This window comes from Panthera uncia, chromosome D1, assembly GCF_023721935.1.
Source record: "Panthera uncia isolate 11264 chromosome D1, Puncia_PCG_1.0, whole genome shotgun sequence".
NCBI classification, from domain to species: domain Eukaryota; kingdom Metazoa; phylum Chordata; class Mammalia; order Carnivora; family Felidae; genus Panthera; species Panthera uncia.
In genome coordinates, this window is record NC_064808.1 from 65,959,448 (window position 1) to 65,976,138 (window position 16,691).

General features: G+C 34.9%; 1 protein-coding gene across 13 annotated transcripts in view; it reads right to left on the minus strand.

Annotated features, from left to right (window-relative positions):
- PICALM (phosphatidylinositol binding clathrin assembly protein) overlaps positions 1-16,691 on the minus strand; it is a 101,434-nt gene that overhangs the window by 15,823 nt on the left and 68,920 nt on the right. For 5 of the 13 annotated variants that reach the window (XM_049620105.1, XM_049620097.1, XM_049620082.1 and 2 more), the window contains 7 exons: positions 9,848-9,955; positions 7,371-7,502; positions 7,246-7,276; positions 6,973-7,072; positions 3,147-3,170; positions 1,680-1,739; positions 66-170 (listed from right to left, as the gene is read on the minus strand). In XM_049620105.1, the coding sequence (XP_049476062.1) occupies positions 66-170; positions 1,680-1,739; positions 3,147-3,170; positions 6,973-7,072; positions 7,246-7,276; positions 7,371-7,502; positions 9,848-9,955 (560 nt within the window). Of the gene's footprint in view, positions 1-65; positions 171-1,679; positions 1,740-3,146; positions 3,171-6,972; positions 7,073-7,245; positions 7,277-7,370; positions 7,503-9,847; positions 9,956-14,294; positions 14,376-16,691 lie in introns of all 13 variants that reach the window. The other 8 variants (XM_049620113.1, XM_049620041.1, XM_049620131.1 and 5 more) reach the window with 5 other exon arrangements.

The following is a 16,691-nucleotide window of genomic DNA, read 5'->3' on the forward strand; positions in this document are numbered from 1 at the left end:
GAATTCTTAGTATTATATTCTTTCTACATCAAGCACATTAAAAGTTACATATGGCACATTAATACCTGTGCTCCTGATACAGGACCAAAGGGGTTTGGTGGTCTCATGACAGGCTGGCTATATATTAAGGTTGGTTGTGTCATTACAGGTACACTTCCCATTTGAGGAGGCTAAAAAAATAGAAAAATATTAAGTTAAATGATGTTGACGGACATCTTCCTTAAGTAGTACACAAGAAGGATGTCAATAATGAAAAATACTAGTACTTTTGCTTTAACTCAAAGGAAAAATTCTTGTAAATACAGCTACAAATTCTTAAGAGCTTTTTTTAAGTCTTTAATGTACTCACTTCTAAAGTCTTTTTTTTTTTTAAAAAAAAGCTTAAATTTAAGAAAAACATAAATCTTACTACAGTATGACAGAGAAAGCAATTCAAACCAATCCAAAATTTCCAAATTTGTCAGTTTTAGACACAGGAAAACTTAAAAAACTGTAAAATAGTGAAGCTATTTCAAAGTAAACTGCCTTTGTATATTAGATCAAGTTCTTACATCATTATGCAAGTAATCACAAGTGAATAGAGTTGTTTCTTTGAAGAGGTTTACTCTCTATGGCTCTTTAACTTGATTTCTGCTGTTAGGGAGAACCAAGAAGAGGTTTAAACCAAGAAGAGGTTTAAATAACACATGAAGAGCTTAGTTCATTCTATAACTGAAAACAGAATCACAACCAACCATCTGTTTTTTTAAAAATCACCACTCCTTGGTATAAAATCAGCATAAGTAAGTGACCAAACAGAACATACACAGACCACTATGTTATTGTGGTTAAAATGCCATACTCTGAAGTCTTATCTTTCCGTAAGTTCTATTTAACCTTTCAACTAAATTCCTATTTATAGCAAGAGCTTCACTTTAACCTGTGAGATTTTGTGCACACTCCTTTCTTCTATAGTAACCACCCATCCAAAAGCTGTGAAACTTCTTCATATGTGGGAAACAAGCTACTTCCAGAAGATGTAAATAAAGAAGTAGCACAGAGTCCGCAGTAACAATACCAAGGAAGGTGGTGCTGTCTCCTACTGGTAACAGTACCTCAAACATGTGGGGGGTGGGGGGGTGGGGTTGAAGCCACTACCTCCATTTCTTATCTAAGTGAGTGTATATATAAAGAAAGCTAGGAGAGTAAAGGCACTGTAGAATGTGGATTGTAGGCAGCTTAAAGGTTTAAAGGACTATTTCTGTATGGTAGCAATCACTGTCAAAGGAAAGTTTCTCTGGCCTTTACTGGACTGAATTTGCCCCGATACAATTCAACAAATGTAATTCCTGCCCTTCCCCTACAGTATTAAGGTTTTTATAAGACTTCAATGGTATCAATGTAAGGTCACACAAACGGTTGGAGTTAAAATTAATGTTTAAAAGAGTTTGTAATGAAGTAGAAAATGCTTAGCAAAGTTATGAGGGAAAAAATAAGCTAAGTAATACTGGGAAAATTCATAAACAGTATCAGCTGTATAATGACTATTCTAGAAATATTTATGAAACCAATGCTGTAAGATTCTGTGTTAGGCACTAAGAGTATGTGTGGCACTAAGTGCTTTTTTTAGTTAAGTTTGAATAAATGCATGTTAAACATGAATTAATCTATTTTCAAAATGTGTCTAGAAAGATACTTACGATTCCATATCCTATCATGCCTGTTGGTGTAGTAGCAGGATAGGCCATTACAGGGGGTGCCTGACATGGTGAAGAAAAAATAAACAAGGATGTATATAACTTATGTGTGTCAACTGAGTACATGGAATTAATAGCTTGTGGTTCCACTAAAAAGAATTGCTAAGACAGCTGTGATTAAATGTGACACTTGTGATCATTAATAACTGTGTCAATTAATGCTCAATGAAAAAGAGTGTCTTGAAATTAGCAGAAAAGCAGAATTATTAGAAAGAAAAAAATACCATGTAAACTTAGATACAATAGTGATCTAAAATTTCTATGAGCTTTTTACAGCTTTAAAAATCTTCAGATTTTAAAAAATATTCAAGATTCTAAAAGTTAAAGTCCATCACTATCAGTAGCATAAAAAATGTTTACCTAGAAAAAGTTGTATTACTGAATGTTTTCCTTGGTACTTCATTTTTTGAGCAAGAAAAAATAATTTTTAAATATCCCCAATCAAATAACCTGATCTTCCAAAAAATTAGTTTCTAAAGACCTCATTTACTCTTTTCAAAGAGCCCCAAAGATTTCAAAACACTACTGAATAGGACTATTTCTATGACGCACACAGTTCTTAACATGGAGTACGTACATTAGCATTCCTTCTAATCTACTCTATAAATTACTTAAACTATCTTCTGCAAAGCACCAATTTGGAGGAGCAATACATTTTTAAATCTGTTTATGCTTTAATGCTTAAAAAAGCCACCTAGCCCTAGGATGTTTAAGTTCCCTTTCTCCTCCTACTTTAACTCATGCTCTGTAAATATACAATCTGAGCACAGAAATCATTTTAGATATATTTGCTGTCTTAACAACATTCCCTGTGTGTATCTTATAATGAAAACTGAAACTGAATACAGGAGAAAGACCAATAACACTGCTGAAACATAAAAAATAACTGAAATTTTATGGCAATTTGAACATATGCATGGAGAAGTTAAATGAAGCATAACTAAAGTGAACAGTTAAAAGTTGAGTATTTGAGTAAGCATGTAGGACTTATTGGTCTCTCCCTACTTAAAAACCAAGAGCTGCAAGAGCAGTAGACAAACTGCCAAGTACAGCAGAAGCCTGTAAGATTTCATGCAATTGTTATTGTCAACATTACCACAATCAACATTTCCCTTCATTCAGAAATCATCAAGTGCATAGTGGCAGCACAGATACACACACAGACACCCAGCCATCTGGCAGCAAATGGCAGAATATTAAGCAAGAAAAAAAAATCTGTATTTCCCATGCCACCATCAGAATCAATTCTGCAACACATCCATGAAATCAGTAGATGCTAGAAAGAATTTTTGGCACATTGAAAATCTGAATGTGAAAACAAGTAATAGCTAGAAGGTTATGAGATTCGGCTACAGCAGTGGTTAATAGCATGCCAATTTATTGCAAAAAGGCTAGTTTTTGGTCACTTACGTATTGTGGAAAATGCATGCCATTCTGTTTTTCCCAGGAAGAACAATTACATAATGCAATAACACTGGATTAGAACAAGTACTTACACAACAGAAAATACACAGAGCATTTTAGTTCACATGTACATTCACTAACTACCTAAAATCTCTTGTATTTCCAAAATCTAATGGAAGAACACCTAAACTAAAACACTATCAAGGTTACTAGGAAAATTTAGTCTCCAGCATAATCCCCTTACATACCTAATAGTTTACTATTACAAGTATCATAAAACATAAATGCAAAATTCATTGCAGCCCATGAACAGGGTTGCATGTCTACCATAGAAAAAAAGCAAGCAGTAATTAAAAGTAATTAAAACCATATCTATTAATAAAATACCAATGAATTTTTTAATTAAAAAATGTTCAAAAACCTTGACAGTGTTTATGGATTAATAAAAAGGTTAGAAATGTAAAGACATGTCATAAGCAGCAGTTTATCTAAGTTGTGAATCACATCACCAGCCCTGTATGTTAGTCATTAAAAGGAAACTCTATGAAATACATACATACAAATTTTAACATTTTAACAAAATTCTTAAGAGATGACACACATTGACACAATACCATAAATATCATCAACTTACATACAAATTCCAAATGGCTAAATGCCTATTCCATTCTGGTAGTCAATCTTAAGTCAAGTGTTGTCTACAAACTTCTAATATTTCATATAGTCTAATACTAATTTTATAACAAAATATTCATTGTATTTTCTTATCAGCATTTGGATTTATATTAGGTCTCATGTATTATCAATGTACAATTCACACCTGGGGCTACAAAATCCACTAAACTAACCTCTTGTCATCCCCTGGTCAGTGAGGTATGTTATAGTGTGGATAAACACTGGAATGGATTTAAACTAAAATCTGCTTTCTAGAGGCTTTGTACTTAAAAAAAAAAACAAAAAAACTGCATAACTTTATTCCTATAATTGGGATGATACCTATTCAAACTTCCCAAGAATGTACTGTTAACAGATTCAAGATAGTGAGTGAATACGTATGTGTAAAAACCTAACAAGCTACTTAACTGCAAGGATATATTAGTAGTAATGGCAGTGAACCTTATCAATGAAAAACTGTTGCCTTAAAAAGGTAGCTAAATTTCCTTGTTATTTTCCAATTAAGAAGATGGATTGGATGGAATGGATTTCAGCTAAAATCTGCTTTACAGATGCTTTGTACTTAAAGTACTTTGTACTTAAAAAAAAATTGAACAACTTTATTCTTATAATTGGAATGGTATCAATTCAAACTTCCCCAAGAATGTACTATTAACAGATTCAAGACAGTGAGTGTATATGTATGTGTAAAAACTTAACAAGCTACTTAGATGCAAGGATTTATTAGTAGTAATGGCAGTGAACCCTCTCAATAAAAAACTGAAAAATTGTTGCCTTAAAAAAGGTAGCTAGGGGCGCCTGGGTGACTCAGTAGGTTAAGCATCCGACTTCAGCTCAGGTCACAATCTCGCGGTCAGTGAGTTCGAGCCCCGCGTCGGGCTCTGGGCTGATGGCTCGGAGCCTGGAGGGTGCTTCCGATTCTGTGTCTCCCTCTCTCTCTCTGCCCCTCCCCTGTTCATGCTCTGTCTCTCTCTGTCTCAAAAATAAATAAACGTTAAAAAAAAAAAAAATTAAAAAAAAAATTAAAAAAAAAAAAAGGTAGCTAAATTTCATTGTTATTTTCCAATTAATTTTCCAATTAAGAAGACTAGAGCTGGGGCGCCTGGGTGGCTCAGTCAGTTAAGGGGCTGACTTCGGCTCAGGTCATGATCTCGCGGTCCATGAGTTCGAGCCCCGCATCAGGCTCTGTGCTGATAGCTCAGAGCCTGGAGCCTGCTTCTGTTTCTGTGTCTCCCTCTCTCTCTGCCCCTCCCCCATTTGTGCTCTGTCTCTCTGCCTTTCAAAAATGAATAAATGTTAAAAAAAAATTAAAAAAAAAAAAAAAGAAGACTAGAGCTAACAAAACTTTTTGGGTATTGTCACAAATTTTATCAGCACACTATTTTTAGCTCAGCCCTAGTAATTTTAACATATGATCAACCCCAGGAGAAACAGGGTAGTGCTCTAGAAGGGATTTAATAACAAGTGGCTGTAACAGGGGTAATGGTGGTCTCTAACAACATCAGGAAGGCTACAATGTGTAATCAAAATGCTTCTATTCACAGTTATAAGAAAGCATGTTTTAAATTTTTCTATGAGAAAAATTTTCTATGAGAAAAAATTGGTTTTCTCTGATGCAGGAAAACTTATTGCACTGATGAAAACAGCAGCTGACCAAGGATGGGGGGGACAGCCACAAAGCTAACTCTGGTACAACCATACTTCATAGTGATTAAAAATATGTGGGGTGCCTGGGTGGTTCAGTCGTTAATGATCTGTATTCGGCTCAGGTCATGATCTCACGGTTCATGACCTCAAGCCCCGCCTTAGGTGAATTTGAGCCACTGCTTCAGGGTAAAAAACAACCAAAAACCAAAAACCAAAAAACACATGAGCCCCTGCCTTGGGTGAGCCCTGCTCCTTCCCCCCGCCTCTCTCTCCCGCCTCTCGCTCACTTGCGCCCTCCTTTCTCTCTCAAAAAAATTAGTAGGACTTCTTCAGTACTAGATGGTAACTACTTAGCATATACAATTAATCCTCATTTTTCACAGATTCTGTATTTACAAACCTGCCTACTTGCTAACATTTATTTGTGATCCCCAAAGCAACATTTGTGGTGTTTTTGAGGTCACTGACAGACATGCATAGAGTCGTGAAAAATCTGTTGCCCAACGCCTTTGTTCCCACCTAAAGGTGACCAAGGTGAGGTTCTGCCTCCGAGGGTGGGGAACAGGGCAGGGTACTGCAAGCAGCTCTGACTCTGGCTATGGCTTGAGTCTCAAGTCTGGCACTTGTCAGTGCAGCAGCCTCAAGTAAGTAAGTCACCTAACACTTATGAACTGCATTTTCTTTTTTGTAAAATAAATTTAAAAAAATAGCATCTACTAGAATGAGTTTGATTAGGATTTAAAACTATAATATTTGTAAGGATTGTGTATGTGTTGATTCTCCTTATTTGCTGCACTTATGTTGTTAAAGTAACACAACACAAAATCAATGATTGCTAAACCATTACTAGAGGAAATAGGTATGTATGTGCGTGTGAACCTAGCAATGGTCAGTGCTCAGGGGATTTTAAGAATATAATTACAGCAAATAAGGAAAACCAACTGTATGAACTATTTGACAATATTAACAAAAACCAAGCAATGTATAGTTTCTTTACCAATGGTGAGATCAAAAAAATACTAAAGATTTTATATTCTAGATAAATAATAGATTTGAGACCAGCAGTAGAGGGTAATGTTTAAAAGCATTAATCATTAACTGCTCTGAGGTTAGACTGCCCGGGTTCTAAAAATTCACCCAATCACTTAAGAACTCTGGGAGCCTAGGCATATTATGTAACAACACTGTGTCTCCATTTCCTCATCTGAACACTGGGGACAGTAATAGTTACTACCACGTAAGGTTAATTTGAGGATTATACAAAACAAAGCCACATATTATTTATTGAATGATGCCTGCAACAGAGGAACCTTTAAATATATGTTAGCTACTAAAATGTACTCGGAAAAGATAGTCAAACAGATTCCTTTAAAAACAAAACAAGAACAAGTTTCTTATATTTCTAAAACTGAATAAACAATCTTTCCACTTATAGTTATCACTTTAAAAACATTTTCATGTCACACATTCACCTAAATTATTCTCGTTACTGTGAGCTTTTTCAACTCACCATTGTTGCAGCATTCCAAGCAGTTGTTGGTGCAACCTTTGGTTGCCAGTTAGATCCTCCAGTTAGCTTCTTTTCACCTGGCTGACTCCAATTTACATCACTTTAAATAAACATAAGTGAGAACATTAAATGTCTGTAATTATAAACGTTCTTTCCTATACATTGAGATTGAACAAAAAGATGTAGGTTTGGCATCTCTACACATACTTTGGAGATGAAAGCCAAATCAACTTTTAAATGGTACATGAGAAAATAACACAAATAAACACTCACTTCTTAGTGGTTCCATTTCCAATGCCAAGATCTATGACAGGAGAAAAAGAAAGCATTTAAAAACCAGACTCATTTTTATTACAGCTTATTTTAAAGTAGATTAAAAGAATCCAAAGAATACTTACTGCCTACAAGGTTTGCTAAGGATGAATCCAAGTCATCAGATACTAACTTGTTAGGTGGAAGTTTGGCAACAGGAAGACTCTGGTTCTGAGAAGCCACTGTTGGTTTGAGAAGTCCACCTAGTTCATCAAAGCCTTAAAGTTACAAACAGACGAAATAGGATATGTAAGGGACTTTATGGTGCTACAGCTTTCTAAAGGAGATCTTTTGCCTTTTCTACTCATTTGTTTGTTGGAAAAGTCCACCAGAACATTGGACATTAATAAATGTCCTTAAATGAAAAAAGGGAGAAATGCGTCATTTGATTCATGAACTGATTGAAAAGGCAAATTTGCTTTGATAGAAATCATGTCTTACTTCATGACAAAATTGTATTAAGGTTATAAGGATAAAGAAAGAGGCGCCTGGGTGGCTCAGTCAGTTAAGTGTCCGAATTCAGCTCAGGTCATGATCTCACAGTTCGTGGGTTCAAGCTCCACATCAGGCTCTGTGCTGACAGCTCAGAGCCTGAAGTCTGCTTCGGGTTCTGTGTCTCTCTCTCTCTCTGCTCCTCCTCTGCTTGTTCTCTCTCTCTCTCTCTCTCAAATACAAATAACAAACATAATAAATAATAAAAAAAGAGAGATGAAGAAAGAAGGATTCAGGTAAACAATTTTTATTCCAAAGTGGTGAAAGAGGAGGGAATAGAATGTAATTCTCCCCCTCGCTTGGAAAATTTTCTGAAGACTCACATACACCTGAAGAAATATAGATAAAAATACATCCCTGTAACTTTGAAAAGTTTTTCTTCTAAGAAATATCTCCTAGACCTCTTTACATTCTTCAGCGTGGAGAATGTAAGGTATCTGTAAACCAGTATGTTACAAGCAAGTGAAAATGAACTGCTTGATCATCACTTTTCTTCTATTTAAAACCAGCTAACCTAAATTACACTGAAGAAACCGCTAATGCCCCAATTGGATGAAAACATCTAGTAAACAAGAACACTGCTTAGAAATGTAAATAAAATAAAATTCCTTAAGGTTCTCTACCAAAGCGAGAAGAGAAGGTAAAGCAAATCCAAACAAACACACTAAAGAACACAATAATAGCGGGATCTAGGGGGCGCCCGGGTGGCTCAGTCCATTAAGCATGAGACTTGATTTCAGCTCAGGTTATGATTTCATAATTCAGGAGTTCAAGCCCTGTAGTGAGATTCTCTGCTCTATCAGCACAGAGCCTGCTTCGGATTCTCTCTCTCTCTCTCTCTCTGCCCCTCCCATGCTTGCTGGTTCTCGTTCTCTCTCTCTCTCAAAATAAATAAAGCAAGCAAACACACACACACACACACACACACACACACACACACACACACACACACAGCATGATCTAGAAATAACAGAGAATTTGAAAAAGAAAGTCACCAAAAATGGTGGTTTACAAACTATGAACAGTTGATCTCTACTTCCTTTATCCTTCATCTCAGAAAGACAAACTCAAAAGGAAAAAGTCAAATGCATCAAAAAATATAATTATAAAACTACTAGTACGTAGAAAAAAAATCTTAGTTCATACATATTCTTTATAAGCCTGCTTCCTATTTATACATACAACTAATTATATATAAAATTAAAAACACCTCAATGTTTCTTTAAATGGTATGAACTTAATTACTAACCAAAATCAAAGGTCATCGCGTAGTAAGAATAGTCAATTTTATGGAACTCTTATTAATCTGTACAAACTTCGAATTAACAAGATATTATATGAAAACAAATGGAAACCTGGCTCTACAAATTTACAGAAGTTCTTTTAAGACAAATGAACAAGCATACTATAAAAAGAATCATCCTTAAAATAACAAAAAGCCCCCACAGATCTGATCCATTCTAGCTGTTTATACATGGACTATCTCAACCAGTCAAGGTACCACAGGTTTTCTTTTCCTTGTTTTCAAAAAAGCCAATTTCATTTCAGTAAAGGTAAAAATTGTAATGATTACAAAGCACAACACTCTACATATAGTCACTAACAACTTAACAGTCTAATCTGAGCAAGATTCATTTAGGTCTGGGAGAGAAAATCTTCCCAGTGTCAAACTGCCACTAAGAAAAGGGTAACAGTTAAAAATCTCTTGAAGTTCTCAACTAGTGGTTGAAAAAGAGAAACAACTTCATTGGCTATCCCAATTTAATCTATTTACACCTGTTCAGAGGAGTATTATTATCTGTCCTTACACAGAGTCTATATGAGAACATTATAGTTATGTTAGTAAAACAATTTTTTCTGGGGTGCCTGCGTGGCTCAGTCAGATAAGCATCAGACTCCTGATTTCAGTTCAGGTCATGATCTCATGGTTCATGAGTTCAAGCCTTGCATCAGGACCCATGCTGACAATGAGGAGCCTGCTTGGGATTCTCTCCCTCTCTCTTTGCCCCTCTCCCACTGACACGCGCACTCTCAAAGTAAATAAATTACTTAAAAAACAAATGTTTCTTACCCCCAGAATCTACAATAACGTTGGTAGATTTATTTCCAAACACAGATTCAAAGTCAACATTAAGGCCAGCTGAAGGATGTGGCTGTGCAACCGGAGATGGAGTGAATCCTAAGAAAAACCAAAATGGAAAAAGTTCAATTCTTCACTAAATCTACATTTATAGCTCTTAATAATGATGACAATTGAATGGAAAAAGCAATAAATTCCATCAACAAAAAACAAGGCCAACCCTTCAAGCAAAATGTTTCTTAATATTACATTTTTTTGTGGTGATGACATTTTCTGTAACAAAATCATCCTACTGACAAAGAAAACTAACAAAAGAACAACTGAAGTTGAACCACTATTTTGTTTCATTACAAAAAAACCTTTGCTTATCTTTTTACCTTAATTTTGTATGCTGATGATCTTTAAAAAACTAAACACATCTAAAATTCCAGGATTTTGCATGAAGCAAAAAAAAAAACAAAAAACAAAAAACACAACGTTAAGTGATCATTTGGTAATGAGCTAAGCCTTCTATGGTGCTTAAAAAATACATGAATCTACTTAGTATACCCAGGAGTCTTCCCCTCCCTCTACCTACTCACCTTCCTTCCTTCAATGGTTAATCAAATGTAATACAGTTTAAGTTCATTTGAGAGGTAAAAAGATTCTGAAAGTTACAACTCACTAATCCTTACATCCCTCTTGTGTCTAGGTGCTTTCTGAGTATCAAAAACAATAAAAGAGACCATGTTCAACTCCTGACCACCTTCTAACTTCAAGTTGCTACTTCAAGAGTGAAGTGGCCAACTATACAATTAAACACGCTAATTTACCTAATGCAAATCTGAAATACCAGAACATAAATAGGAAACCTTCTTTCCTGTCTGTTACACTGATGCTGGTGGTACTAAGATAACACCCAGCTCATATCTCTGAAACAGGCTATCCTCAGGTAACAAATGAAGATTTTCAAAAAATTGTGAAAGGTTGTATTTTTGTGAGGCGAGGTTCTGAATTTCTAGGGTTTGAAAAGAAGAATTAAAATCATCTAAAAATAGTTGGGCTGCCACATGATTTGGGGAGTATATTCCCAGCAGAAAACAGTCTAGCATCTAGCAAGGATTATAAAGAAGGAATTCTTTTACTTTGTGGAAGGCTATCATAAATGGCTCCTAAGTTCTCTTCAATTCTAAATTCTATAAAGTCAAAATGTGTGTACACATATATGTACATATATATTATATACAGACATTATATATAAACATTATATATGTGTATATATATATACACACACATATATATGTGTGTGTATATATATATATATAAATTAGTATTAGAAGATTATCAAATATATCATTAGGGAAAGGTTAACCTATTTAGTCCTCAACACAGCCTCTCTTCCCTCCCTCAACTTTCTGCTAAAGGACTTTCCGTCTGTCAGAATCTCACTTTGAATTCTTAAAATGTATACCATCAGGATATAAAGTACAATGATAATTGTACTAAAAAGACTGATTTTTAAGAAAACTGTAAAAAGTAGGATAAGACTTGGTGAAAAGTCCACGAAAGTCCTCAAAGACAAAGAAGCTAGAACAATGACTTATCAATGACTCACAGAGCTGATACACATCAATACTACTACTTTAAAAGTAGCATTTTATTGCTAGCATAAGTATTCCATAGGGCACAAATTTTTAAAAATGTACTTGTTCCATAATTACTTAACATTTAAACTACTCTTAAAGACACTGGTCATATAATGAGAACACAAATACAATCAAAATACAAAATAATTTAGTATATAAATCTGGCCATTAATCAAAAGGTTCCCAGATTTCTAGACTTACCAATTTAACAGCATTTTAAAGCGTACAAGCTGTTTAAGAATTTTACCATGGGCTCACTGCTTCTTCTCATAACTCCTTACAACTAAGAACTGATTTTATCTACTCAAGAAAGACAAAAATCTACCATATTTACTTATGTGCCCATCTGTGAGAAGTATACATATTGTTCTTTAAATCACTGTGGAAACAGTATCTTGGCTTTATTTCCAAACTTTAGAAAATACATGGAATAATAATTTATAACTAGGATAGCATATCAAATTCCTATTTTTTCCTGTTATTTTGTCTTAGCTTTGTAGAATTTGGTGATTATCAGAGATAAGCCTATCCTTTATATTAATCCATTCATTACTATGTGTAAAGAGAGGAACCATTTCCTGAGGTCCCTAAGGGCATCAATCTGTGTAATTACAATACTATTATTACCTAAAAGTAGAAAAGGTTTGAAAGGATATTAAGTAATCCAGAGCTAGTACTTCAAATTTAAAGTCTCTAGGTATACATAAGCGAAAAGTAAAATGACTATTTTTAATAAATTGTAATAGCTGACAGGCTACCAGGGAAGAAAGCAACATATTTCACAGTAATAATCTTTTAAGTAAGGAATGTATATAAAACATGTTGAAGGTAAGAGTTCTGCATTATCATTTCAATGAACATTATCAACTTAATGGCCTTTTATCCCAAGTCACTTTTGGGGAGACTGTTAGGATTTAATTTTTAAAAGTTACTTAAAGATAAAAAAACTAGGATCACCATTTCAAAAGGAAAATTTAGGGACAAAAAAAAAGATAAACAGGCTCTCTGAGTTAAGGTTAACTGTATGAAACAATCATGATATTGAACTCCCTACTCTTTCATTTCACCAAGGCCCAGTGAAAAACTCTGCCACTGACCGGCACTAATTCATAGTTTAACATTTAGAAACCACTGCCCTACACGGCAAATCTCAGAAGAACAATAATAAATTAACTGAAAGTACAGGATGAACAAGCTTTGGGGACAAAAAGGCATTCCAAACACCTTCCAGAAAAATTTACTGTTTTGTTAACAGATTTTGGTGGTAGTTCCAAAATAAATTAGACCTCATACTTTTTGTGAAAGTAACTTCTATTTATTAAACCCTATTAAACACTACCCAAAAGCTTTATAAACAGTATTATTATTTAAATCTCACAACAACCCCATAAATAGTTATTATTATTCTCATTTTTACGGATGAGGAAACAAGGAGATTAAACAATTTACTCAAGACCAATGATTTAATAAGTGGCAAAACCAAGACTTAAACCCCAAATTGCCTGATTCCAAAATCTTTTAGGTGTTTTCAGTTTATCCCAAATATTTCATATTATATAAACTAGTTAGTAGAAAATTTTATTATTACAGCTATAATATTTATTCATCAGGACTATTAAAATTGTATGACCTTCTTGAGCTTTTCATAGCAAATGCTGGGCCTAAAAAGTGAAGAACCCATGGTAATTTTAAAACCTGAAAGCAATGAAAGAAGTGTTAAGACTGTATCTGATAATTAAATAATAATGTGGGTAAAAAGTCCATTGCAAATATTAAGGGAGCTGCATACACAAGATGGTTTTAATAGTTTCAATGATAACTCTATGTACCATAGTGCCAGATGTTATATTGTCATATATGTAAACTTCATGGCAATCCTATCACCCATTATTATCCTATTTTTCCTTGGCTTAGAAATGTTAAATACTTGTTTCAAATCATACAGGTAAGGAAGTAAACTGGAATTCAAAAAGGAACTCAAACGTAAATTCACTGGATTCTAAACACATACTTTCCATCAAATGTCCTCATAAATTTCATTTTTATTTATTTAATTTTTTTAAGTAGGCTCTACACCCAGCATGGAGCCGAACGCAGGGTTCAAACTCAGGACCCTTAGATCAAGACCTGAGCCGAGATCAAGAGTTAGATGCTAAACCGAATGAGCCACCCAGGCGCTTCATAAATTCCCTTTTTAAATCCTTTAATCATGTCCAACTCTGCCAGTTGTTTAGTTGTGTTAAACATAATTTTTAATACCAACTGACCTAAGGTAATCAATTCCTATGCAAAAAAAAAAAAAAAAATCAGCTGGATTTTGAGGTTTCATCACTACTGCACTGGCCTAGAATATGTCTGCAAAGACAGAAATGAGTATCAAGTTGGCCATGCCTCTCTGGAAACTGTTTCCCATTTCTACTGTCTTGCATAGTGCTAGAAAAGCACACTTGTTTCCAACAGAACCTCCCCACACCTGTGCCACAACTGATCGAGTCGAAATTACTTAGTGTTTGTTCTATCACTAACATCTATACAAAGGGCTTTAAATTCCATAAGCTTGTAATATTAAAATGTTATAAATTCCTCTGAAAATGTGAACCTTTTGAGTATGGGCTAAAGTAGGAAGATGACAAAGTATCCATTCACAAAACAATCCTGTGTTTAATCAAGGAAAACAAAATTAGGCAAAAAAGCTGTTATTCAAAAGTATTTTTTTCTTACAAAATTAAAAAAACAAACCTCATTTTAAGGCAAACAACAACAGAAACTCCCTCCTGCATAAACAGATGATCTTAAGAGATACCATTACCTACCTCCAAATAAACCAGCTACAGCAGAAGACTCGTGGCACATAAGGGTAGAATCAGGATAAGCCTGAGTGCCACAAAAAGAATCTGACAAGGCATACATGGGGGAGAAAAGAACAGGAAAAGAAAAAAAAAAAAAAAAGAGAGAGAGAGAGAGAGAGAGAAATGACGAGGAACAGTTAAGAGTAGAATGGAGTAATTAAAAACACACAAAACAAAAACAAAAACAAAAACAGGAGAGTCCAAGCTCTTAGTGTTCTTTAAATTACAACCTACTTAAAAAAAAAAAAAAAAAAAGCGCCTGTCTCCATTATGAGTGTTATATTTAAAATATATCCACAACAAAATTTTGAAATAACCAACACTGCATTTCCTTAGAGAAATAAAAAGCAGTTGGCTTTTGTCAATATTAACATGTCTTCTTTTAATGGAGTAAGTAGGCCTGAACAAGGTCACAGACATGGGATGGCTAGGATCACAATCCACTCTTCTGGACTTATAATTGCTTTAATAAGGACTAGATAGTACAGCGAGCATCACATCACCAGATCAGTATCCTCCTCTGGAAGGGTTAGAGGGTGTCTAGGTAGCTATTCTGTGATTTTTCTGGGTCATTCTTAATCCTATAAAGCAGAAGCTGGCAAATTACAGCCAGTGGCCTATTTTTATATGGCTGTGTGAGCTAAAAATGGTTTTTACATTTTTAAAGGGTTGTTTTTAAAAATGAAAGAAAACAAAAGAAGAATATACAACAGGGATTTTACGTATCTTGTAAAGCCTGAAATTATTTACTATCTGCCCCTTTACACAAAAAGTTTACTGACCACTGTTCTAGAGCAGTACTATCCTACAGAACTTTCTAATAACAGAAATGTTTTATAAATCTGCTCTGTCCAATATGGGAGCCACCAGTCACATGTGCCACTGAACAACAGAAATGTGGCTAATACAGCTAAGGAAGTAAAATTTTAACTTTAACATTTAATTTCAATTAATTAGAGCTTAAATGACATGTAGCTAGTGGCTAATTGGACAATATATCTCTGGGAATGACATATTTTGGGTGGTCCTTTCATGCTCTTAATACTCTAAGAAAACTTAGAATTTTTATTACACAAATGTACTTCTCAGGAACTTTTAATATGGATTAAAAGCCTTCTTATTAAAAAGCCTCTTCTTAGGATAGGCATTAATCAGCAAACTAGGTGCAGGTCTTTGTAAATAAAAATTTATTGGAACACAACCAAACAACATGTTTACGTACTGTCTATGGCTACTTTCATGCTATAAAGCCAAAGCTGGTAGCTACAACAGAGACTATGTGGTTCGTGAGCCGAAAATATTTACAATCTGACCCTTTAAGAAAAAGTGTGCTGATCCTTGTTCTATACTAATGCCTAACAGTCTAAACCACATGTGTGGTTTTTATTTTGCCATTCTGTAGTCATTTTTACAAAAAGGTAAGTACTTACTTTTTGCTTATGAAAAAATCTTGGCAGATTTGTTTGTTTGTTTTTTAAAGTATACTTGATACTTTAGTCCGCACATCCATAAGGGAAAGGGCAATGTAGAGCAAAGCTAAAGGTCTCCTGCTTTGAGCTTTTGCTCCTACTAGCTGGGTTGTCTTAGTGTATTAACTTTTCTGGGGACTCAGGCGATCCATCCAGAAAATGACAGTAATTATCTTACCAATATGAGAGTTGAAACTTGACCAAACATTCTCTGGAGGTCTTTGTAAGCCCTAAAGCACCAATTCTATCATTTTATCTTCAAATGCACCAACTCACCTTGGCGTACATGGCCATCAAACTTTACTTTCTGTGCTTTCTGGTCTTCCTCTTGCCCAAACCCATGGGCTCCAACTTAAGAAACATTTGGAAAATGACATTTCTAGTATATTCCTTTTGTTACAGACTTTCCTTGGATAGCTTTTATACATTTTTACTCTTTTTATTTCAATGTGAAATAGCAATGGCCTTTAGCACTTAAGCTTACTGACCTCCATTCTACCCCTCTTCAGTGAAGAGAAGACTGACGGCCTGAAACATATGCACTGCTCTGACTTAAATGATGGAAATGATAGCCCCAAAGCAAAGATACCTTTCATACCCCAAATTAAAGCAACTGACTTAAAAAGACACAAGAAACCATATTTACTAAATATATACTAGTTCACATTCAGTAAGCATAAAGAAAATACAAAGTTATTAGAAAACCTGATTCGGGGCGCCTGAGTGGCTCAGTCGGTTGAGCGTCCGACTTCGGCTCAGGTCATGATCTCACAGTCCGTGAGTTCGAGCCCCGCGTCGGGCTCTGTGCTGACAGCTCGGAGCCTGGAGCCTGCTTCCGATTCTGTGTCTCCCTCTCTCTCTGACCCTCCCCCATTCATGCTCTGTCTCTCTC